This window comes from Caloenas nicobarica, chromosome 5 (assembly GCF_036013445.1).
Source record: "Caloenas nicobarica isolate bCalNic1 chromosome 5, bCalNic1.hap1, whole genome shotgun sequence".
NCBI lineage: Eukaryota > Metazoa > Chordata > Aves > Columbiformes > Columbidae > Caloenas > Caloenas nicobarica.
The window spans coordinates 60,207,386-60,232,033 of NC_088249.1; the positions used below are offsets into that span (position 1 = coordinate 60,207,386).

Genomic DNA, 24,648 nt, shown 5'->3' on the forward strand with positions numbered 1-24,648 from the left:
ACTGTGAACCAGAACATGAGTTGAGTTTTACCTTAAAATTCTGCATTTTCCAAACTATTTAAGCCCTGAAACAAGTCCTCCATGCTAGGTTTTAGCTGGTTTCCTCCACCAGGAAAAGGCAGCTTCTCTCAGATTTACAAGAAGGTGGGAGAATAAGTCTGAGAGTTTCCATTGCTGCTCCTGACACTCAGGAATATGAAATTCCCAAACCGATGAACATCATCTGAACTTGCAGCAATAGAGCGTCGGAACAAAAGTCAACCTGATCCCCTCTATTTTGAGCAAAATGACTTTTTTTCTTTACCAGTAGCTTGGTGACTATAACTCGTAACAGCCTTGGACTCCGCACAAACCCCTGCCTAAGTGCACGGGAACCTGCGTAGCAGAGAAGAGTGTCCTAGCAGCCCACCTCAGCCTGCTCTTACACCCAGCAATGCAGAGAGGTTCGTGCAATTTAGCTGCAAAGTGACAAACACATCTCCCTCATTTCTTTTCAATATAAAGTGCTCTCTCCTTGCTTAGAAGTTTCTTCCCTGTGGAACTGCACTTGTCAGGTACTGGGTTTTCAAGTCAGGGAGCAAACTGACAGCAGCGACACCCCATTTAGCAGCCCTGCTCTTGCCATTGATCCAGGCTGAGCTCAGCAGCACTTGGCTGACGGTGAACAGGAGTCAGTCCTGAACTGCAGGGGGATGAGGAAACTGCTGTCAGTAGGCATTTGCCAGAACATATCAAAAAGAAAGATACATTTTTCCCTTCTACTTCGTCAAATAAAATGGCAAAAGCTTTCAACTGGTCCTTCTATTTTTAGAGCCTGGCGTGGGTGCCACCTATGCCTGCCTTCCATAGGAAAAGCTGGGTACTCCCCTCCAAGAGGCCTCCTGCATCCAGAGACAGCGCTGGAGCTGCAGCCAGCTGGGATTCTCTTGGTGTTTCGAGCTGTTTCGGTGAGATCACGCAGGCAAGCCAAGCATGCTCACCTGAGCACTGACATTTTGGTTGAAAGCTTGTCTCAGCGCTTGGTTGAGTCCTTTTCTCACGCTCTCCTTGAAGGGATTGCTGATCAGCATCCTCCTTGTGTTCAGAAAGAGAACTGGGGAACAACAAAAGCCACATGTCAGTTTGAGACATTACCATGCTACTGCTTGCATTTTTAAGTTGTTTTATGTTGGGCTGCCTAGATGGAGATCGTCAACGCAGTTGGGATTTGCAGCAGCTCCAATGGCAGCAACAACTGCAGGGGCTCAGTAGCGTCCCCACGTTCCTTGTTCATCCCATGGCAATAGCCCATTGCTTCCAGACTGAGGTCTAACAAATGCAATCTCTTTAGCAACAAGTCTTTGCATGCTGCCTTTTCAAGGGAAATGTGATGCCATAGGATTGCCCACAGACTGGTGTAGCATTCCCAGGGGACTGAGCTGGTGCTGCACAGGCAGGACTATGTAAATGATGTGTGCTTCACACCTTCATGGCAAGAATTAAATAAACAAAGAAATGTGTTACTCCACTGCTACAATTATTTTTCATTAAGGAAGTGTCTGTACATTTTCTTTATTATCACTAGGTTTTTCTTTTTCTCTTCTAATTTACAGAAACTTTTATAGCTGCATTTAAGTACTTTCAATCAAATACTGTATACAAGGTACTTCTATCTTCAGAAATAGTTGCTGATATTTAGCAGCTACTAAACACACATTAGGTCCAGAAGCTGCTTATTTCATTGTCCCCAGTGTTATTCAGGTCTGTACAGTGTCATAAACCCTTTTATGAAGCTATTCTTCTTTGCTGACATCTACAAGACACACATCTTGCAGTGCTGCACTGTGCTACTGTAAGGAGTCCATATGAAGCCTGGGCAAGGGAACTCTCCAGGTCTCTGTAGTTTAGAGTTCTTACAGCTAAGGAAAAGCTGTCTGTAAAAAAACACCTAGAGCCAGAAGTGGCACTGTTCACATTAAAAAGCTCAAAATCCTCCCATTTTGAAGCATACAACTCTAAATACTACACATCATTTTCAAATGTGTCTTGATAGAATTAATAGCCCATATAAAAACAGAAGTAGATACTCATATTTAAACAGGGCCAAAGACTGAGGCAGGTTACTGCACTGTCTTCTCCAGTGACACACACTCCTTACTGCAAAGCAGAGACCAAACCATCATGTCATACAGAGTTGTCTCTCCACACAGGTGGTTCTGCTAGCTCCCTGCAGTGATCTTCTGACCATCAGAGCCCCTGATCTCACTGCTTCATTCGACACACTTGTTGTAAAATCCAAATTACAAATAAAGCCAATGCCACCCCTACACTAGCAATCCTGCTTTTATCCATCTGGTTTCTCAGTGCAGCAGCCTCGTCCCCAGATTAACCACTAATGCACCCACGTTCTTTGACACTTGAGTGTATTTCCCCCTTGTCACCAGGTGTCCCTCATAGACAAGCCAGGTCCTTTCAGCAAATTTGGTGGCCCCATGTACCTGTTTTAACCATAAGGTTCCTGGAGAGCCGGCAATCCAGGGGAGGAGCTGCCGTCATGTTAGCGAAAGCGGCTGCTGCCGTGGTTTCGGGAGGAGCAGAGGTGATTTCCACGGGAGTAGGGGGAAGCCTAGTTGTTTTCGCTGATGCTGTAATAGATGTCAAAGCTGCTGTAATTGTCAGTGGGTACGGGGTTGACGTTTTGGTGATTTCTGAGCTTGGGAACTTCTGGGTGTCAGCTATTGTTGTTTCTATCTGCCTTGGTACATGTGCTGAGGGTGCAAGCGTGGAGGCTGTGCCCGCACTGCTTTTAGGGGTTACAAGCACAGCTGACACAACCACGGGTGATGCAGTCGTGTTTCTTGTTGCAAAAGGAAAATCTGTATGTGTTCCTACTGAGCTTAGATCCAATGCCAGTTTTGTGGCCATGTTATTTTTTGTTAGTGTCAGTACTGGTGTGCTTAAAGCCATCACAGATGGCAAAGGTGTGTTCTCAGTGCCCAGAGAAAAGGAGGAAGAAGCTGGCACTGGTGAAGCTGGAGATGATTTTCTTGTTAGTGGTTTTGCTTCTGAAGTTCCTACTGTAGGTATTGCACCAGAAGATACTCCAGTTAACACTGTAATGACAGAATGGGTAAAGTTGGTTGTTGACAAAAAAGGAGAAGTTAGTGGTGTTGGTGATGCATGGACAGAAGTTATGATGACTGACTGCAGAGCACTGGTGGTAGGGGTTTGCAATGGGTTGCCCTGCATAGCTTTATTAGATATATTACTGGGAACTAGACTGTATCTTGTAGCACTTGTGTCCCACTCCTCCACACTAAATGTAGCTGGATTTTTATCAGCTGAAACCAAATAACCAGAGGACTCTAACTGGTCGTCTGCAAATTCTGGCAAGTTTCCAGAACCAATGTCTTCTTCTGTAATAAAACTATGCAAGAGAGTTGGGCTAAAAGGCCTGGTTATGGGAAAGGTGGATTCTGTTGGCAGTATGCTGGGGATGGCACTGTTTTCATAGCTGTCTGAAAAAGTCAAGTTGTCAGTGAGCTGAAAATCCAACATTGGTGTTGTGCCTAAGGTTTTTGTCAATAAAGTAATCTTTCCAGCATCAGCTGTTTGTGATTCTAGAGAGCTAGGGAACGCAGCTGTATCATTAACAGGAGGCACATGTAAATGGAGAGGTGCTTCATAGTGTATACTGATATTAACATCTCCACCAGTGAAGACATTAGCAATGTTTCCAGCTGTGCTTCCACGCTTGTTTTGCAGGGGATCAGGCATTGTCGAAGTGGTAGCAAGGGTTGAATACTGAACAGGAGATGTTTTCAGTGCAAATGAATCCACACCAAATTCTGGAAAACTATTCAACTTTGTTCCAGCAAAGGACAAATTTGAAATGTTTTGACTAGAGTTTGCATATGTATAGTTTGCTGAAGGCATGGAGAAGAATGACTGCTTATTTGTATTCATTTTCTTTTGCAGACTTGAAACTACTGAGTATGGTACATGGTACTCAGTTTCCAATGGAGAAGTAGTTGGAGGAACTTCTCTTATTGCCATTTTGACTGAAGCTTTCACAGAAGGAATACTAATGCCAGGTGAAGACAGCAATGCTGTATTGGTCCATGCAGAAGTCAAAGTTGTGATTTCATGAGAGCTGACAGGATCTAAATTGCTTTCAGAGTCCGCACTCAAAATCCTAGAAAAGCTGGAGCCGTGGCCGTCTGTCACCGTTGCCATGGAAACCTGCGATGGCTGCCTTCCCCACGCTGGAGGCACGACAGCAGCAAGATGCTTTCTATCAACTGAACGTGAAGTCTGACCAGTGGTAAAATGATTTAACGCTCTTGGAGGTGAATATTCCACATGTGGGGTCACAACAGTGGGTTCTCTCACATTTCTGTCCTCATTTGCAGTTACATCTGGACTTTCTGCAGCACCAGATGGAAGACGTGCAGTCACAAGGATACTAGTAGCAGGTGTATTTCTGAGAGCAGGTTCAAGGTTTGAAAGGCCTATAGTAGAAGTAATAAACAGTACTGTAGCTAGACCAGGACTAGTCATGCCTGTTTCCAAAAGAGTGCCTCGTATTTTTGATCCTTTGTGGGGTTTACTAGTTTGGATATCTGGAGAAACTATGGAAAGCTGAGATCCATAAGGCAGAACATTATTAGTATTAAAGTCTGTCGACATCTTTGCTGTCACTCCTCTTGTGAAAGGCTGTTGAGCTGTTCTTGCCACAGAAAAGACACCAGAAGTTGAGAGAGTACGTGCAGAAGCAGTTGGCAATCGCATGCCATTTGCCTGAGAAGCACCGTCAGTCAGGTCTCCTGCAAAGGTCTGATTCTGAGCCACCACCGAGTGCCGTGAGGAAACAGTCAAAGGGATTTGCAAAGTATCCTCATTAGCTGCTGCTGCACGGGGACTGTTTGTGCGTGCCATCCCAGCAAAGGTGCCATTTGTCTCAGTTAGCAAGAGAGACCTCGGGCTCGTTGAAGAAGAGTGTGTTGCATTTCTAAAGGGAAAATCTGTTTCACTTCTAAATGCTCGTGCTGGCAGCACCACGCTGCGAGCGTGCTTTGCATCTGGAATAAGTGATTTTGGCAATGAAAGGGAAGATGTGCTCTCTGTTGAGCTGGAGACCTCAGCGAGGCTCTCGGAAGCCGACGACATGAAAGGTGCACTGATAGAGCCTGTAGTGCAATTAGTCTGTGCTGTGGAAGACTGAGGATGACTCATTCGGGGTATTAGATGTGGAGTACCCACAGGATGGGAGACTGATGGAGGAACCTCTGCTTTACCCTGAAAAACTGGCAATGACAGAGGAGCGATATCACTGCTTCTGTCAGTCAACACTGCCTTATACGGCTGACTGTTTGGTTTTACGCCGGTAGAAGACACGTTATACAGACTTTCATTAGGAAACAGTGACAGGCTTCTGGAAGTTACTGGCAGGGAAGACTGATATGTTTTTGACACAGGAATATCAGAGTATACTGACAAAAAAAAGGTCCTTTCTGAAGGAGACCCTTTTCCCACTGTTTCTGTGAAATGCATTGTTGTTGATCCAAAGAGATGGAAAGGCAGGGTACCCGTAAACAGCTCGGGACCCTTTCTGTGATTCACCATACTGGAACGTACTACAGTGACCACGCTTAGAGGACTATTTCTGCTTTCACTAACCTGTAAGCTGGCTGAATCTGTGTTGAAGAAACCTTCAGGATCTGCAGACAAAGGCACTTTGATGGGCAGTACAGCTGGTTTAGAAAAGTTAATGGTATGAGGTGACTGAATTACCAATGAGGAGAATGATGGTGATGGAACAACAGCAAGCATGTCTGGTCCTGATGTGCTTTCTTTTGAAATGGAGGGTGTTTCTAATGGCATCAGCTGAAATGGCACAGCTGTACTCGAATGTGTCACTGATGGTGTAGTGGGCAATGTGGCAAACATACCAAGTTGAGGCAAACCTGATACAGCAGCTGTTTCATCTGCATCTTGGGATGATGACCTCAGAGGCGACTCAGCTGAAACTTCAGCAGGTTCCTGGGACGCACTGTTTCCACTGCCTTGATAAAGGGTGGGCAACAGGTGAGTTTGGTCTGAAGTCCTGGTACGTGTGCCACTCAGTGTTGTTTTTATCATCTGAAGCAAGTTAGCATTCTCCAAAGTCTGTCCCATAGAAATTTCAGCTACTGAGGAAGTCTTAGTTTCTGTGGAAGGCCATGTTGGTGATAGTATAGATCTCCAATTAGGAAAAGATCCTGTAGAAGGAGCAACATTGACATGCTGTTGCCTAATGCCTGTAAAATAATAAGTAAAATGAGTATGTTCTTTCCCAAAAGGAAGAAGAGATGTTGTCTTGTTGCAACAAATCAGAACACAAAATACTTTATGGTTAGTAAAATTAGTGAGCTTATTTTTGTATTTTAAGGGCCTAAAAATTCAGAGAAAGTTTAAAAAAAACCCCAACAAACAAACCCCAAAAAAACCCAAACAATCCACACCACCCCCCCCCAAAAAAAAAAAAAACCAAAACAAAACACACAAACAGTGAAAGGTACAATGTGGCAGATTATAAACTCCTCAAGACATTTCATCTCACAGAAGAATAAGGAAAGCTTCCTTGACCATACTGTTTCAAAATAGTACTCTTAACTAGCATGGTTCAACACGCTAAAAGACACATTTTAAAGTTGGGGACAATTCTTGACGTTATCAGTCACCCTGTGTCAAAATATTATGTGAGAAGATGGGTTTAGAAGCAGTGTAGAGAGGGAATAGATTTTGACAACCGAGCTTCACTGACTCGTCATGCATTCTGACATGGGAACAGAGTCAGCATTGGCTGTGTTCCTGCAGGATGCATCTGGAGGTGCTCATCTTGCCAGTTCTAATAATGCATGCAATAATAGACACAAAAGGAAGAAAATAAAAAGGGAATGAACATGAGGAAAGGAGGGTAAGATCCAAAACAATTAGGAAATTAAAATCCTTTTTTGATGTGTGCAGATGTACAACGCATTATTTCAAACACCAGTTTACTCTACATTCAACACCATAACGTTCCTAGGCTTTGTTTTCTTAAAATGATTACAGTTATTCTAAAATCATAGCATGGGAAATCTCACATTCTTACTAATTTAAAAATTAAGAGTCACTCAAGAGTAAAATTTAAGGTGTTTTTTTTTCCCCTACCCCCCTGCCAAGACAATACATCAAAACAGAGTACTGGCACTTGCTACCACGTCAAGCTGTGCCCCTTGCACAGCTGAACAGAGGCACAATGCAGAGCCAGTCCCTGCCGTCCAGCTCCAGCGCATCTGGCTCAGACAAGGGGGATGCCAAGCTCTTCCATACACATAATTGCATGGAGGAGTAAGCAAGGGCAGACCTCGAGATACACGGTTCATGGGTCAACAGAGCCAACGGCACCGAAGGGGATCAGCTGGCAAGGACAGGAGCCAGCAACAGAACACCATACAGCAGAAGAGAGGAAACTGGGTCACACGGCACCTATTTAAAGCTAAGTTTCTTTCTTGTGATGCCCTTGTACTACACCGCCCATCATCCATATGTGCAGGTCAAGGTAGATGATTAGACTAGCTCCTTCAGGCTCCTGTGTGCATTCAACAGGAACGTGTTAGAATTATGTTCAGTGTAGCATTTTCACTCCATAGACAAAAATAACCCACAAAAAAACCTAAACAACAGATCTTCCATTTTATCCCTGTATTCAAGAGTTTTATTAAGCCATGGTGAAGAAGGACCATTATTAGCTTTCCTCCATTGAAACACAAGAACAAATACAGAATCTAGAAACAGGTTGTTTCAGAGGAGCAGCTCTAGGATGGGTGACAGAGCAGAGCTCTGCCCTTTTAGCAACTAAAAAAGTCCCCAGACGTCTTGCTTGACATGGGCTAACTTGTACACTAGCATTTTGGAAAAAAGCAAAGGTAGGCAGACACAGGGCCACCTAGAGCAACGAGAGATAAGCAGGCTACGGGGAAACCCAATTAGCCTTTATGAAGCTGCATCAGAAGATCATCAGGCTGGACAGGAGGCTGCAGAGTCTACAAGGGAACCTGACCCACCAGGAGAGTTTTGCAGCACAAAAGTAATGCTTCTGTACTATGGCTGCCGATGTGTCATTAGGGGACCTGAGAGCTACAAGACTGGTGTGGCCTAATTTCTGACATTCTACATGCTCCACCATATGTTGAGAGGCACACTGTGATTTAGACTGTGGTTTGGTGGCTCCTCCTTCCCTGCTACAGTCAGGCAGCTTTTTAACAAAACGTAGGAAAGAAAGAGGTACATATTTTGCTCAGCTAGAATGGACTCAAACAGATACTTGAAATTAAGAACTAGATTATTTGCTTTGCAAAATCAGGCATTAGGCAACCTGCAGCTTAAACTTCTGTGAGTTCATCTCAGCTGATGAAGTCATCATTACCCAAGCTGTTAGACCTCAAACTGTCTTGTTTCACCTCTGAACTGAAAGGCCGTACTGAACAGTGAATGTAAAACCTTCACGCAGGATATTTCATCTAGCACTTAGCAAACACGAGTCCTAAAGGAGAAGGAAACAAGTCGATGTTTTCTTGCTTTCTAAAACAGCAAAATCTGTCAATCTGCACAGTCTGCACCATACATTTATTCACACTTTGGTTTAATGAGAATGATTATGAGTAAAGAGGCAATATAAACCTGGAAAAAAAAAAAAGTATTGAATTGATGTTACCACATTTTGACAAGAAATAAAGGAAAGCTCAAACAATAAAAGAAGATAAAACACTGAACAAAAATGTCCTCTAGCCACTGCTTAATTCTAGTCCTTCAGTTCTTGCTTCTTCCATTGCATATCAACTGGCAACTTTTTTGTTTAAGTCCATTAATGCAGTAAAGCTTTTGAGTAACTGAAGGTTAAAAAACATTATTTAATATTCTGCAGTCAAAATACAATGCTGGTATTCCACTGCCACAATTTTTGTTTTATTCTACCTTTACAGAAAGACACCGACTATCAGTACCCATTTCAAACTTCTGACAAAAATTCAACAACCTGGTAGTGACTGGACGCAGCATGCAAAAGGTGAGATTATCTTCCCAATACCTGGAGTTTAAACTGAAGTACATACTCTTTACTTGACCTTTTACTTGGTAGGATGATATTAACAACTACAGATCCTCCTCAAATACTACACAAACAAAGACTGGAAAAAGAGAGGACAGGCGCGAATATTTCACTTTTATCCCTACTAACAACTAAAGCACTTGATGCAAGAAGACAATCAATTCAAACCAACACAAAAGTCGCAATAAGAACTCAATCCTGCATACATTGTGCACCGAGCCATTGCTTGTACATAGCAGCAGCTGTTTCTCAGGTCTCGAGATTTTCTGTTATTCATTCATACTTTGGGCTATGGTCTAACCACCACCTCCAACAATCCATTTAGCAGTAACCTCGTTACAACCACCATCATTGATTAGGGATCTTTCAGTTTACAATAATGAGAAACGCCTCCAATATGCCATGGCAGGAAGTTAAAAATTGATCCGGTTTAGAGAAAATAACGGCTTTATAATTTCTGAACCCTTTTGTGCACACCTAAAGGAGTAACAGGGACCAAAGAAGGAACAGGCAGCCAAGAGGAAGACCAACATCCTCCCCTATCTCTCCTCTAATAAAGTAAAAAGGATAGCAAAGGGAAGCCCATTAGCATGAGCACCCAGTGCCTGTCCAAAGGTTGAAGATTATGCATACCTCTAATTAATGTGCAACAGTAAAAAGGGATAATGAAGTTACCCACCTCTGAGACACCACAGTCATATGTTATTCTTCACACAGGTTTGGTTATTTTTAGTGAGACAACTGTTATAGTTGCTAAGCAAATCTCCCTTAGAAAAATTAGTGGCTAATGAAGATGCCTGTCTATTAGCCATGCCCAGAAGATCTATATTTCATAGAATAATAGAATCACAGATGATTTTTGTTGCCTTGACTTCCATTTCATTAATCACAGATCATCTGGATTAGCAACATTTAAGAGTACAGCTGATAAAGAGGACATTTGGAAATTTCATTGTATGACTGGCCAAGACATCTTCTCGTTATATGTCAGGTATATATCTTTTTGTAACCTTCAGCATACTGAAGACAGGATTTCAATTTTCAAATGAATTTGCTGTAGTTACTAATTTGAGACCAAAAAAAAAAAGACTAAAAATAATTCCCAACTAATATTAACTATTGTAAAGGTTAAATGTTACTAATACCATATAAAGCACAGTGGAAACCCAAACATTAAATTATATAAGCAATCTAGATTTTATACAGGTCTAAATCAACCAGCCTTAAAGCAAAAGCAATTCCAAAGATAACCTAAAAAAATAAAAAATAGTGCAAGAAACACAATTACTTACAAACATACATGAAAATAACAATTTACTTACAAGATAAGTACTGCTGAAAGAGAGCATTTATCACTTTACTCCAGTCTACCCGGTAACAGATTGCACTATCCTAGGGCTGCATCGCCTCTTAAAAACAAGGCCACTATTATATCAAAAAAATGCTGTGTTTTGTTGAGGGTTTGTTTGTTTGTTTTTTTCCTTCTCACAAGTATGAAGTTTCCTGCTTATTGTTGTTTTTCTATGATGGACTGAGTGACCAAAGGACTGATGTGACCAATATGGGATATGATAGGGAAAGAAGCAGAAGTGGAATTGTTACACCAATGGAAAAAAGGCACCACCCTACCCAAAGGATTATAAGATTTACTTCTGCTGTTGAAGGATAATAAGCCTACACAGCACGATGGTAGCATCAATATGTTATCTGAGCCACCTCAGAGTTTCCCAAAATGTATTTTTTTTTTTTTACTCCTGAAGAGTTTACGATAGGAAAAAAATGGCACAAGGAATGCAGATTTCACAGGTCAAAGGATATGAAATATGCTACCAACAAAAGACAGAAATGCTCGGCAAAGTGTTTATAAAAATAGCTATGTAGCATACCAAAATTTTACTCTTACTCACTGTGCAGAATGGCAAGACTTCATTATGCCTTCATAATATCTGTTATTCCAGCCTTACATTGATGAAATTACTACATCACAACATACGCATCCCATACATCTCACTTCTGGCACCATTCCACAAAGACATTTGCAGCTTAATTTCACACCTTTTGCATAACATTTAACCTCTGAGTGATTTGTACCTATGTCCAAAAGCTTACCTACAAATACACATACTGAGCCCTGGTTCTACAGTCCGTGTGGTTTGGGTCAGATTCCAGAAGAACCAGCCCAGAGGGATCGCCGGGCTCAGGCAGGTCCCTGGAAGGGGCAGCACACAAACACACACATTTTTGGCAGCTGCAAACCCACAGCTATTATGGCAGGAATGGATGGTGGAAAGGTGGAGAAAACTGCTTCCTCAGGATTGCACAAACTTACTCAAAAGCAGGCAAATAAATTAGCCAAATAAATCCTGGTCTTTGACCTCCTTAATACCAATTTTTTAATGCAGATTGTGAGAAAAATTTACACTAGTTCAGACTGATTATCACATTTGTTTCAGTTGTAACTTTTTCCAAATTAGATACTGACCTTCCAGACCCACAATTCTGATCTGGAGCATTAAAACACAGATTTTCTTAGCAGCACATGCGAGCTCGTTCACAACCTATTTGCCTGTCATAGTCAACAGCTACAAGAGGCAGTCGTTAAAAATGAACATCGCCTGCCCTCCAAAAAGCTCTTTTCCCAGTGATCTTAGAAAATGACACCAAGATACTGTTACTAATTTATTTTTATAATCAGAAAAAAAGTTTTGTCCCTAACCTACTAGAATTTGTTTAAACAAAATAGCTTAAACAAAAGAGCTTCAGTGAGGAAAAACTGTATGAGGAGATATTGTACTGCACAAAGTCTTCTCCTCAACCAAAACCAGTTTGAACTTTATAATAAATCATAGAAAAATGTTGGGACACAGTATTGGGTCATCTCGATTGCATGGCCGTATTCTTGTTAATGTCAAAATCAAAGCAGCAATCTCTTCTGTTAGGGAGGTTTGTGCATCTGCCCCTCTCTCACAGACAGATTTCCCTTTGGGTAGCAAGGGAAACACACGAGCCACAAAGCTTTGCATCAAAGGCAAACTTTTAGCTATGAAATTAAATATATAGAGCTGCAACGAAGTCGTACTTCTCTCCCACTTCCAATACGCCCTGCCTTCTTCACTAACCCAGCCCAAGCGTAAGCTGGCTGGGCTTTGGGAGAGCAGAGCCTGCAAATGCTTCACGGCTGTCACCAACATTGCCGCAGGAACCGACAGGCTGCTGTGACTTGTACCAAGCGCCAGCCTTGCCCGGGGGGGACATGCGTCCCCTTGGCCACACAGGCAGCTCTGCCGCGATGCTTTAATCCTGTCCAGCAAGCAGGGATGGAGGCGAAGAGCAGTATAAGAGACAATAGATTATCCAGGATAAAATAACACGCTCTTGTCGTCGAGGAAACAACTTGGCCACCAGCAATTCCAGCTGCATCGTCTGCGTGTTGTATTCACGGAGCAGATGCTCAGCCGGATCACCGGGAAATGCAGGAAAGAGGAGCGTGGCGCAGGAGGAGTGCATCGCCACGCAGTGCTGCAGGATGCCTGCTCGTAATCATATAGAAACCAGAATGTGCTATAGGAGCTACTGTCCTTGCACCTGCTGAATGTGCCTGTTACCATTTCTGCTCGAGCTTATCACATTATTCACAGAATTACATATATTTAAATGAATGAATGACACATTTATTTTTCATTTTAATTTTTATTGCTTATTGATCAATGCTTTTGTGAGTGTGACAGCCCGCTTTAGCACACTGCTTATCTATTTATTTGTAAACACACAGGCAAACTTTTGTAAAGGAATTGTGTTTATTCAGGAAAGGTTATATAGACACCACTAGCATCAGCATAATAAGTGAGTTAACAAACAATGTAGCAAAAAAAATTCAAGGTCATTTGGGAACACGCAATACCAAAGCTGTCAGTTCTCATGATTTTACCTTGAATCTTAGAATATTTGAGACTCTTACTATTTCAACTTTCACTCTTTACATGAAAATTCTGAATTGTTGTGATTATGCAATAAAAGAAAATTAAAATATTTTAAAATCCCATGATTTTTACGCAAATGACATTTTTAGAGGAATGTCTTTTTTTTTTTTAAATTTCTGGAGCTAGGTCAGACTGTAAGGGTGATACCAAATTCTGAATGAGCATAAGAAGAGTTTAGGTCCAAACTCCAGTCTGGTTAGTTTTTTCTACTGGTAGTTACAAGTCAGGGATAGTATGGCTTTCTCATTATATGCAATAAAAGTGCATTTTCTTAACTACGAGCTATTCCTTTAATAAAGCTTTCAGAGTTTAAAGTCCCCCTGCAAAATCAAATACAAGAGGAGACTGAAGAGAATCCCTGCTAAAAGCCATATAGATAATTCTACGAAGAAAAAATATTGTCTCCAGAACTTTTTTAAAGAAATTATAGTGCTTTCTAAAGGTTAAACTGTGCACCAAATTACATAACACAATATATTTTGACGTGCTGGTTGGGTAATTGTGAATGTTCCCTTGAGCCAAAAAGCTTCCTGCTCACCAAACCAAGCACGTCTTCAAGGGAATCTTTTCTTGCATGTAATATTTGAGGCTGTAACCCATGAGTGGAGACGACCTCCTAGACTACGTTCTACCAGTGCTAGGACAGCAACTCGATCTCCTCCAACAGCTTCTGCCACCCTGCCAGAACCTCAGCTCCCCCAACAGAGGAAAGACACCCACATTGTGGCTTCAGCCAAAATCTGAGGCACCAAAACACCAATGTGCAGCTGCATATTCCTCATGTGCAAGAGCCTCCAGCAGAGAGACAGTACCAAAAAAGGTTGGTGGCACCAATATCTTTTGCCATGGCTGCTGTTAACTGAGCACAGGAGTGTTAATCCTTTGAGTGCTGCTCGTTCTACAGATGAGCAAGCCCAGGAGCAGAGAGCACATGGATTGCTCCACGTTATAGACCAAAACAGTTTCACAGAAGAAAATTAAATCCAAGAATTGCTGATTATCACAACATCGGCTCTACCCAACACATAAATGCGCTAGAAGCATCAGCTGTGAAAGGTACATTATGTGGCTGTAGCTAAGCAGTGTGCCACCCAAACGCCAGACATGGTGTCCAGACACCCCTAAAACTGCTCAATTTCAACTTATTTCATCCATTTTAGAGCTTTGAAGCTACAGTTACAAGATGCAACACACACGCAAGTGCCAAGGCTGGAAAGGGTGAGCTCGCTGTGTTTTCCAGTGACTATTCGAGGCCAAGACATGAAGGGCTGACAGGGAGGCTGCGCCGTGGGTATCCCCATGCTTGCCCCAGACGACATAGAGCCAGACCCTCTCTGGGGTCCATCCCAGCAAGATAATCAGAGGTTAATCCTCTCCAAGGAGAGATATGGTCTCAGAGGTGCTACGTACACAGAATCAATACAAGGGCACAGGTTTCCATGATGACTTTTGCTGCTCTCAAGCTCTTTCTATGCTTGTGGCCTCTGACTGTAATGAAGGATAAAGAGGTGAAGACCAGGAAAGAAATGTAGATCATGCACAGAAACATCCTGCGTTCTCTGTCTGCACAGCATTCAGTACTGCTGCACTGATAATGCCTCAAAGTATGAAAGTCACTGCTAAAAACTAAAATATTTTTTTTAAAAAACCACACAACAATATCTTATTGATTTTTAGACTGGGAAAATTTCTATTCACACTGAAGAGAGTGTCCAAAAAGACCACTCGACATTTGGAGTAAATCACATACTTAAAAAAAAAAAAAGGAACAAAAAAAATAATCAAGTCCAAATTCTATTCTCTCCAAGATTTGCACCAAATAACCAGTATTTATCCATCCTGATATACAATGCACTTTCTGAATCCAAAAAAGCAAAGTCTATTACTTAGCCCCAGCACACACCAGGGGTAAATTGGTGAATGTATAATAACCACTACCATGAATGAGCCAACAGATAAATATTGAGCTGAAATGTGGCACACCTTTCTTTGCAGAGGACTCCTTTATGACAGTGAATGAGACTAAAACAATAGCTTTTGCTGAGAAAGAGTCCACATGAAATGGATGGGTTTTTTTCTTACATTAGAAAAATTCTTTTCCTGAGCAGGCTTGACAGCACTGAAGATAAAGGACAGCACAGAGAGCTGCTTTTTAAGGCTGGGGTTCTTTCCTCTCTCTCTCCACTTAAATGACAGAAACTAGGAAGAAAACCCTACACACATAATCTCAATTTGTCCTTTCTTAGGTATTGACTTTTTGGGAATTATCAATTTAAATTAAATCACTTGAAAAAAAATACTTGTTATTCAATATTGCCCTTTGATTCCTACTTTTTACAAATGTAGCAAGGGCCCTCTCTCAAGAGGAGGAAAATATTTTCCTGTGAAGGAAACTTCCAGTTTCCAGGGATCTGTCAGAGAACTTCCTGAGGTCAAGTCAGGATAACAAAGCAGCAACTAAGTTCTGAACAACAAATCAATCTGCAAGTTTGCTATGACCTGCCATGAATTTCCAACATGAAGTGCAATATATATTATGATTTAAAATTACATCTTAATGAACTATGCGTATCAACTAGGTAATTAATTCTTAAGCCCCTTGTCTGCTCTACAGTAGATGAGGACTTGGCTTAGGCTAGGAACTATCATGCAAATGTTTAAAAATTATTTCCATTTTCTATTACTTTCACTGTGCTTTGTACAGCTCATTAGTCTTTATTTGCAGGATTTTTTTTTCTTTGCTGCATAAACGTGGCAGTAGCTCAAGTTTATAGCAATATGTCGCCTCATTTCACTTTCTCACCTCTTGGAAATTGCTGCAAATACTTCTCTGACAGGACACTGCTACCGTCAGTAATAAAAAAAAAATCATCCACAGCCATTGACAGAGTACAAGAGGGTAAAAGTACAAAGGGGGAGTCTGGTCCATGGTGGTAAAAAGGTTAAATAACTGCCTGGTCAAATCTAACTTTTCAGTCATGAATTAAAATGCAGAAGAAATGTTATACAAATGCAAATACGTGACATTTGCTTCTGAATTTGAAAAATAAATGGTAACATTGGCAGACTGTGGGGTTCCCAAGAATGCTGGAGAAATACCTGAGCGCCCAGCCCAGCTCCAGGGTCCCCCGTGAGCGATGCACACTCAGACCATCACCAGGATGCAGGTGTCTGCACCTGCTCATCACACATCTCCCTGCAAAAGCAAAGGACCTCTTGGGAAGCCACATCCCTCAGACAGAGAGCTTGGACCCATATGGGCTGTACCTCTGCAGTTCTGGGCTCCCTAGTTTAAGAAGGACAAGGAATTACTGGAGAAAGTGCAGTGGTGGGTTACAAAGACGATGAGGGGTCTGAAGCACCTTTCTTATGAGGAAAGACAGAGAGCTGGGTCTGTTCAGCCTGGAGAAGAGAAGGCTGAGAGGGGATCTTATCAATGCTTATAAATATCTCAAGGGTGGGTGCTGAGAGGATGGACCAGACTCTTTCAGTGGTGCCCGACAATAGGATGAGGGGCAATGGGCACAGACCGAAGCACAGGAGGTTCCATCTGAATATGAGGAGAAACTTCTTTACTTTGAGGGTGCCAGAGCCCTGGAACAGGCTGCCCAGAGAGGTTGTGGAGTCTCCTTCTCTGGACACATTCAAGACCTGCCTGGACATGATCCTGTGCGATCTGCTCTGGTGAACCTGCTTTAGCAGATGGGTTGGACTGGATGATCTCCAGAGGTCCCTTCCAACCCCAACCATTCTGTGAAACCCAAAGCTCGCAAAGACTCAAAACACAGAGATAAAGCAGGTAGATGCATTTACAAACTGTAGCTCTGCTCTTAAACACTGGCTTGCATTGGCTGCCTAAACATGAAAAATGTCAGTATTAATCAGTGAAACGGTATTAAAAGGTTAATTCTTTTCCCTAAGATAAAGGTATTGGCATTTTCTGTCAAGTAATTAGGCAGCAGCATTTTCCCTGTGAAATGAGCACACTGCCAGGAGCCTTAAAAAAAAATCATACAAAAAAACCAGAAGCACCACTGCTACAGGCATGATCACATTTGAGTAATAGCTGAAGTCATTTTTAATTGTAAAACCAGTAAATAGTTAACAGTTATCAAATTGAGCATCTGGTTCTCAAAAATAATACACACTATCTGGAGCAAAGGGCATTATTGAAAAAAAAGATGCTGCTATTTCCAGATGGTGCCTGAACAGTGCTATACTAGTTGGTGGACCTCCTAATTTAAATCTGCAGTGTCCTACAGAAAGGTTTGGGGTTCATGATAGAAAATGATTAAAATATTCCCTCTGATGAGATAAAAGAAGCCAAATAAGATATATTTTCTCTCCTGTAGCAGTCTGGTTTTCTTGGCTATATTCTGCTGTGCTTTAGTTCACGGGACTCACGTGTTCCATCACATTGCACCTTACAGAATAGTAAAATGGCTCTTGTCGGAAAGCAATTGAAAACGCTTCCCTTTTGGATCCCAACTGAAAACTAGCTCTCTCACTTTTAATTTGTCTCAGAACTAAACGCAGAAAACACCTGGCTCTGTGACCCACTTTGGGTACAGCCACGATACTTCTTGTCACTTGATTGCTGCCCCTTTTTGCTAAAGTTTCATGAGATTTTTGTTCTCTTAAAATTTCTGGAAGCTATTTCCACAAAAACAGCTTCTAACCAAACCAGACCCTAATTCACAGAATCACAGAATCACAGAATGTTAGGGATTGGAAGGGACCTCAAAAGATCATCTAGTCCAATCCCCCTGCCAGAGCAGGAAAACTTAGGTGAGGTTACACAGGAAGGCGTCCAGGCGGGTTTTGAATGTCTCCAGAGAAGGAGAATCCACAACCCCCCTGGGCAGCCTGTTCCAGTGTTCTGTCACCCTCACTGAGAAGAAGTTTCTTCTCACATTTAAGTGGAACCTCTTGTGTTCCAGCTTGGACCCATTACCCCTTGTCTTACTGTTGGTTGTCACCGAGAAGAGCCTAGCTCCATCCTCGTGACACCCACCCTTTATATATTTATAAACATTAATGAGGTCACCCCTCAGTCTCCTCTTCTCCAAGCTAAAGAGACCCAGCTCCCTCAGCCTTTCCTCATAAGGGAGATGCTCCACTCCCTTAATCATCTTTGTGGCCCTGCGCTGGACTCTCTCCAGCAGTTCCCTGTCCTTCTTGAACTGAGGGGCCCAGAACTGGACACAATATTCCAGATGAGGTCTCACCAGGGCAGAGTAGAGGGGAAGGAGAACCTCTCTGGACCTACTAACCACCCCCCTTCTAATACACCCCAGGATGCCATTGGCCTTCTTGGCCACAAGGGCACAGTGCTTCCTTCCCAACCACTCCATTAATCTTTAGAGACACGCATGGTCACTTTTAACAAAAAGAGAAAGACGATGCTCTACTCAGACAGGCTTTTCCTTTGTGCATATACTATGGAAACATTTTGCATTTATATAACTGATTATCTGGATCTTAAAGCTCTCAGGCTAATTGTGATTTTAGGAGCATCACTGCCACACTGTCAAATACATGCACTATATAGCATTAAAGATGGTTTTTCATTAACTTGCTCTGTACTGGCATTGCTCTTGAAATTAGATCATTCAAATGAGATGGGGATAACTGGGGGAAACTAATCACCACAGTTTGTCGTGGGTTGTTTGTTTTATTTTGTTTTGGTTTTTTTAAAATGAAAGAAAAATATACGTAGAGAAAAGGCACGAAGGAAGAAGGTGCTAAAACTGCCAGGTCGTGCAGCCATTTGTTACTCTTATTATCAATTAAGAGTTGCTCGGGTGTCAAAATAACCAGTGTTAAGATCCGAGTCCCTGGTGCTACCAGAAATAAATCCTAATTATCTGAGGCTTTGCTCCAGGTAAAATCAGAAGTGCAAGGTGAAAGTTTATTCCTATGACCTTCCCGACAGATGAGTTACTGCACAGATCAGGGGAGTGCTTAAAAAAATTCCTTAAGCGAGATTTATGCCACCTCCAGGTACATTTTCAACACACACTCTTCCTCACTGTCAAGATTTTATGGATGCCTGGAAAATGGGGAACCATGAGCAGAAACATACCCACAGAGGTGACTTGTCACTCCTATGGAAATTAACGTTCACTCAAAGACCACTGCTCTGTTCTTTCATCAATCAGGACACTGTTACAGTAAACTGGTGACTTTGTGGATGAACCACCATTGAATAGTACTAAAATTGTGAGTGCAGTGGAGAGTTAGAGCGTGGATGCTGAACATTTTAAAAAAAAAATAATCAAACCACAGGAGGCTCATGACTCTGGCACAAGCAGTAAAAAAGTCTGTAAATTATTTTTTCAAATATCCATTTGGCTCAGATACATCTACCTTGTGATTTTTTTGAACGCTCTCAATGAATGGTGCTGCTTTGCCACCACCCCATCAGGGTTTGTCCTTCCCCGCGAGCCCCCAGAGGAAAACTCGCATGAGCTGTGGGACCCACCCTGCTCCCCAACAGCTCAGGACAAGTTCTGGCTTCATGATCATCTGTGCCCAATGCCAGCTCAGATTGAGCAGCAGCAGTGGATCCCCAAGGAACGCCCAAAATGCTCCGTTGCACCTGTGTAACAAGAGCAGGAGAAGGTGAACACCACTGTCAGGGCAGTTCCTCAACCTGCTGGAAACTCCTCTGGCCCCACAAGGAGAGGGACACACAAGAGACCCTCTACCTTGGTGCCTGGGCTAACAGGTGGGTGCTATTTTGAATTACCTTAAACTGAAGGCAAATGCTTCATTTGCAGGAGGAGGCAGAAATGAGATTGTAAATTCTGGTCACAGTCTAAAGGTTTGTCTTGTTGACTTCCACTTTAATTTCTTTTCCTTTTTTTTTTTTTACTAAGACTGATTTGCATCTTAAATAAAGACTAATAATTAATTTCATTCTTCACTGACTCCTGCTTTTTTATTAACGGGTAATTCTTAAAATAGTACAAGGAATGTATCCAGAATTCCAATTAAAAATATAAATGATAACAATTTTCTGCATGAATCAAAGATCTGTCATCTCAGAAATTGTAATTTCAAAGCGATAAATACACTTCAGTCACATTCCCTTTCTGCAAACCACCAGGCACCATGTTTCTTACCCAAAAGCTTCTTTTATTGCAGCAATTATTTAAAACTCTGCCTAGTCATATTAAAATGTTGACAATAACAGAAATAAATGTTGACAACAGAGTATATTACATTACTTAATAGCATCAATCACAGGGTCTCAGTTTGCAACTATCACGAGGCTGAACTGCTATGAAATAAGATGGTTTGTTGGCAGTGCAAAATTTAGCTTGAAGCTAAAAAATTAATACTACACATTTATCTCTATGATAAAGAAACAATGCTGTAGAATAACAGTGGATTAAAAAGGGAGCCTATACAACAGGGTGAGCCAGGATATGTTTAAATCCTGTCTCCCTGTGTGTGACTAGAGTTGTGTTCTATCATGAAAGTACAATTTTCTTATCATCTGAGTAACGTTTTGCACAGTAGGAGAGGGAAAAAAAAACAAAACGAAACATGAGTTGGTCCAACCTGTCAATTCAATTTGTTTATAAGAACTCTTTCAACTGAAACATGACCTGCTTGCTTCAAGTTTTTTTTAAAAATTAATTACAGAAATACATTCCGACCTGTTGTTTGCATAGTAAATCTAATCCCCACCACCATGAACCTACTGTTACCACCTGCATTTTTGGAAAATAAGCATAGAGCTCATCTAAACTGAGGTCACTTAATGCCATCTCATCACGGGAGGGGACTGAAAGCACAGGCTCCTATTTTAAAGCCCACTCTTTCGACAACCGTTGTATAAATCAGATTTAAAGTAAGAATAAATACTTAGCTTTTGATGTGACAGCATTTTGAGCTTGCTTTGCACAGCTGCAAACAGCTGCAAGAGCGGTAAGGCAGGGATGAATCGGGCCCGCTGCAACTGTACGCGCTTTGGCAACTCACTGCATCTCAAAACCAGAGAAGAAGTGGCAGGATTTGCTCTTGAAAATTTGTGGTCTTTTTTAAAGCCTCATAAAATGCTCCAGAAACCATTGACCATTTTCATTTGTTTTATTATTTTTGCCTCGCTTTGTTTTGGTCACCAGCTTTCCCAGGGACTCCAGACTAATGAGAAAGGGGAAAGTCTAAATGAGAAATATGAGAAATCATCCAGCAGTACATCAGTCAGGCTGGGTGTGAAAGCAATAGAAAGTAGTTCATGGGTACCATTACAGGCAAGTTATAAGTTCTGGATTCCAAGAAGAAATACATTAAATGTTATTTATTTGTTTATTAAGTTCCTGGCTTTAGCTTTTTTTCCTGTAAGCTATTATGTTAATCACCTTCATTCTCCAAGTATGACCATCAGGTGGAAAGAAACATTAAGAATCAGTAACAAATTGTACTATATATGCGCAGGGGATCTGTAGATGAAAATACAACATGTAAACAAAATATTGTGTAGATTACAGCTAGAAGGTTAAAACGGGAGGCACTGCACCTCTGCTCAGGCCAATGCAGGAAATCTAATTTACCAAGAACAACATAATGGATGCAGTGCAATTACTGTAACTGTCAACATCAAAGTCTTTGAAATCTCTTGGCACTATCATATAAAAAAAGAAATCTTCAGGAACTTTATTTAATTGTAGATGCACATTAGTCATGCTGTCACACTGTGCCTGCTATCACACAACGTGCCTAGAGGTATGCATTTCAGTTATTTGTGAAATATCATAACGAGCTAAGTGAAAACAACATTTGGGAGGCAACAAATATCATTCAGTGGGTCCTCTCAGTGTGGTGAAGGGCTCCAAGATTAAAAATAAATTAGTATGTTCAGTCTTCCATAACGGTTCAGCCATTCTGTGCTGATTCAACCTCCAAGCCAACCTGCAGCCAAGCCATGTTTGCTGTGAGGGGTTAGAGGAGCAGTCCCTGGTGATTTAACAACTTTTCTCAAACTCCAGCAAAATTAGTCCTTGCTGGCCTGTGGTTCCTTCAGGGAGATGTGGTTTCTTTAAGCAAAGACAAATAAATGCTTGGGTAAGGTTTTGCATCAGTGATGAGAATAACATTGCTCCCTACTTACAGGATATAATGCAAAAAAAAAAAAAAAAAAGGCACCATTTAGACAAATAACCCGAGGACAACACCATTCCCTTAGAAGAGGCAGCAGAGGAGGAATCAGTGTTCAGCAACCAGTGACCTCTAGGAAATGACCTGCTGTTTGGCTATGGGCTAGCTCACAATTCAACGAGCAGGCTTGCCTGCAGGCAAGCTATTTCTTAAAAAAAAAAAAAAAAATTAAAAAAAAAAACCTCACCACTGCATTTTCAGGTAGGTAATTGCTAGTGTTTCTTCCTATATTTTATTATATATTGAATTGTATACATAAAATTGCTAGGGTAAACTGGAATACAAGAACTTCAACATGCAGATAAGTCATAAAGCATCATCAAGACAGTTTCTATCCGAAATACCAAGTATCTACTTTACCTGAGCACCATTTTAAATTTTTTTAGCATTTTAAGTCAGGTACATTAAGTTTACTTTCCTGTGGCATGCCGATTTCCCCCCTTTACCTTCTCTGCTGCCTCTAGAAGGGTTTCAGTCCCAGCCTCACATACCAGGCGTCTGAGCCAAACTGCCATGAACCACAAACCCCACAGGGGCACCCATCTCCAGGGGTGGTTTGGACCCTGTGGACAGCCCACCCACACCCACTTTTCCTGGGAATCACCTCCCTGCTGGGGCAAATCCCACCGCTGCACTCATCCACAATTCACGGTTTGTGAACCCGTTTGCCTAGGAAGGATGCGCTGAGCACAGACATGTCGATCTGTCCTGTGGGGTATTTTCCAGGAAGACATTTATCCTCTACATGAGAAGAAAAAAGGTTATACAAAAGCATTCGTGAATTTGTGGTCAGCCACTCTCCCCTCTATATTTCTAACATACGTGGGGATCAGCCTGGAAAACAGAGTGACAGTGTCATTTTATATGTCAAACTAACACTGTCCAAAGCCCACCAGCAGTATTATCTATTAAGTTAGGGCAACATTTACAAACTTGGTGGACTAAATTCCAGACTCAGTCACCAAAACAGGAGTAACCTGATTTCCTGAGCTGCCCACCCTGAGCAACGTCCACCAATTATGCAGTGGCCTGAGGATGCTCAACACTTGAAAGACAAGCCGTTTCTACAAAGATAGCTCACTGTGGAATTCTTGTCACAAAATTAAGATCCCAAATACATGCCTTTCAGCTATTTGGCCTGAAGTGTATTTGTTGCTGAACACAGACAAATTAATTTCTAAGAAAATATAAACAGAGAAACCCAGAATTTAGAATATTGTTGTACTCCTGTGAGATTTCTTCTCATCATGCCTCTACAACGAGGACACTAAACAGTAATTTAAAATTGTATGCATGTACATAACATTAAAGATTTATGTGGTAGCTTGGTCCCCAGCTTCTGAAATACATAAATACATTAATGCAATATGAAGGATTCTCAGAGATTCATCACAATTCTAGGGGTTTTGAAGGAATTTTTGTTTTTTGTTTTTCCCTCACAGTGTCACAAAACCCAGAAGAGCTGCAAATCACAGTCACTACCAATGGGGCTGAAGCCCTGTGGTACTTCAGAAGGAGAGAGCAGCCCAACTCTCAAGGAAAATGCCACCACGCCATGATTAAAGGCCAGGCAAGAAATACTGAAATATAGGATCTGTGGAAGAGGGTTGAGATGACAACAGCTGGAAGGCAACGAGGAGCAAGGTGAAGGCACAGGAAAGGGAGCACCCCGTGATGCAGGCAGGGGATGGGGCACATCAGGCGATACACGTCCATCAGAAGAAACAGCAAAGTGCCTGTGGGGCTTCTGGCACCATAAAACAGGCATAAAACTAGAAAACTTCACTAATCGATCTTGGTGTCTTGAAACCTGGCTCACTGATTTCATAAGTGCAGGAATAGCAATTACACGCCTATACTTCATATATTCTTCAAAAGAGAGGCTCAGTTTGCAAGCCACTCATCAGCTGAAGTGCCTGAAAATAATTTTATAAACATCTAATAAGTACTTGGCATTTACAAATGGCCAGGCACACAGTGATCAACATTTTCATGCAGAGTACGGACATTGGCCCTCTGTGATCTGCCCTTTCAAAAAATACAACTAAATTAAAAATAAATTAAACCACACACACAAAATTTACATATTGTGCTAGCCTTTTCAAGTTTTAGTATTTTTTTTATCTTAAAAAAATGTCCTGAGTATATTGCTGCTTTGAGTAGGTAACTGACTTTTTAAGAAAGGTGAAATTTAATACTGAAGCTATTCCAGCTTGTGGAAATACAAGCAATTATTTTAAATAATTCCATTTAAAAGGAAGGTATTATTTAATCTATTGAAGCATTTTGAGACAAAAACCTCATAAGGAAATATTTCTGAAAATAAAGTATTTCATATTTTCATTGTTAAATAAAGCATTCCTTTTTTAGACATGCTCAGAGAGTAAG

General features: G+C 41.6%; 1 protein-coding gene across 1 annotated transcript in view; it reads right to left on the minus strand.

The window, feature by feature from the left end:
• KIAA1549L (KIAA1549 like) overlaps window positions 1-24,648 on the minus strand; it is a 119,569-nt gene that overhangs the window by 65,906 nt on the left and 29,015 nt on the right. Inside the window, exons 2-3 of the mRNA XM_065636892.1 lie at window positions 2,478-6,278; window positions 981-1,093 (exon numbers count right to left, since the gene is read on the minus strand). Coding sequence (XP_065492964.1) covers window positions 981-1,093; window positions 2,478-6,278 — 3,914 coding nt within the window. The remainder of the gene's footprint in view (window positions 1-980; window positions 1,094-2,477; window positions 6,279-24,648) is intronic.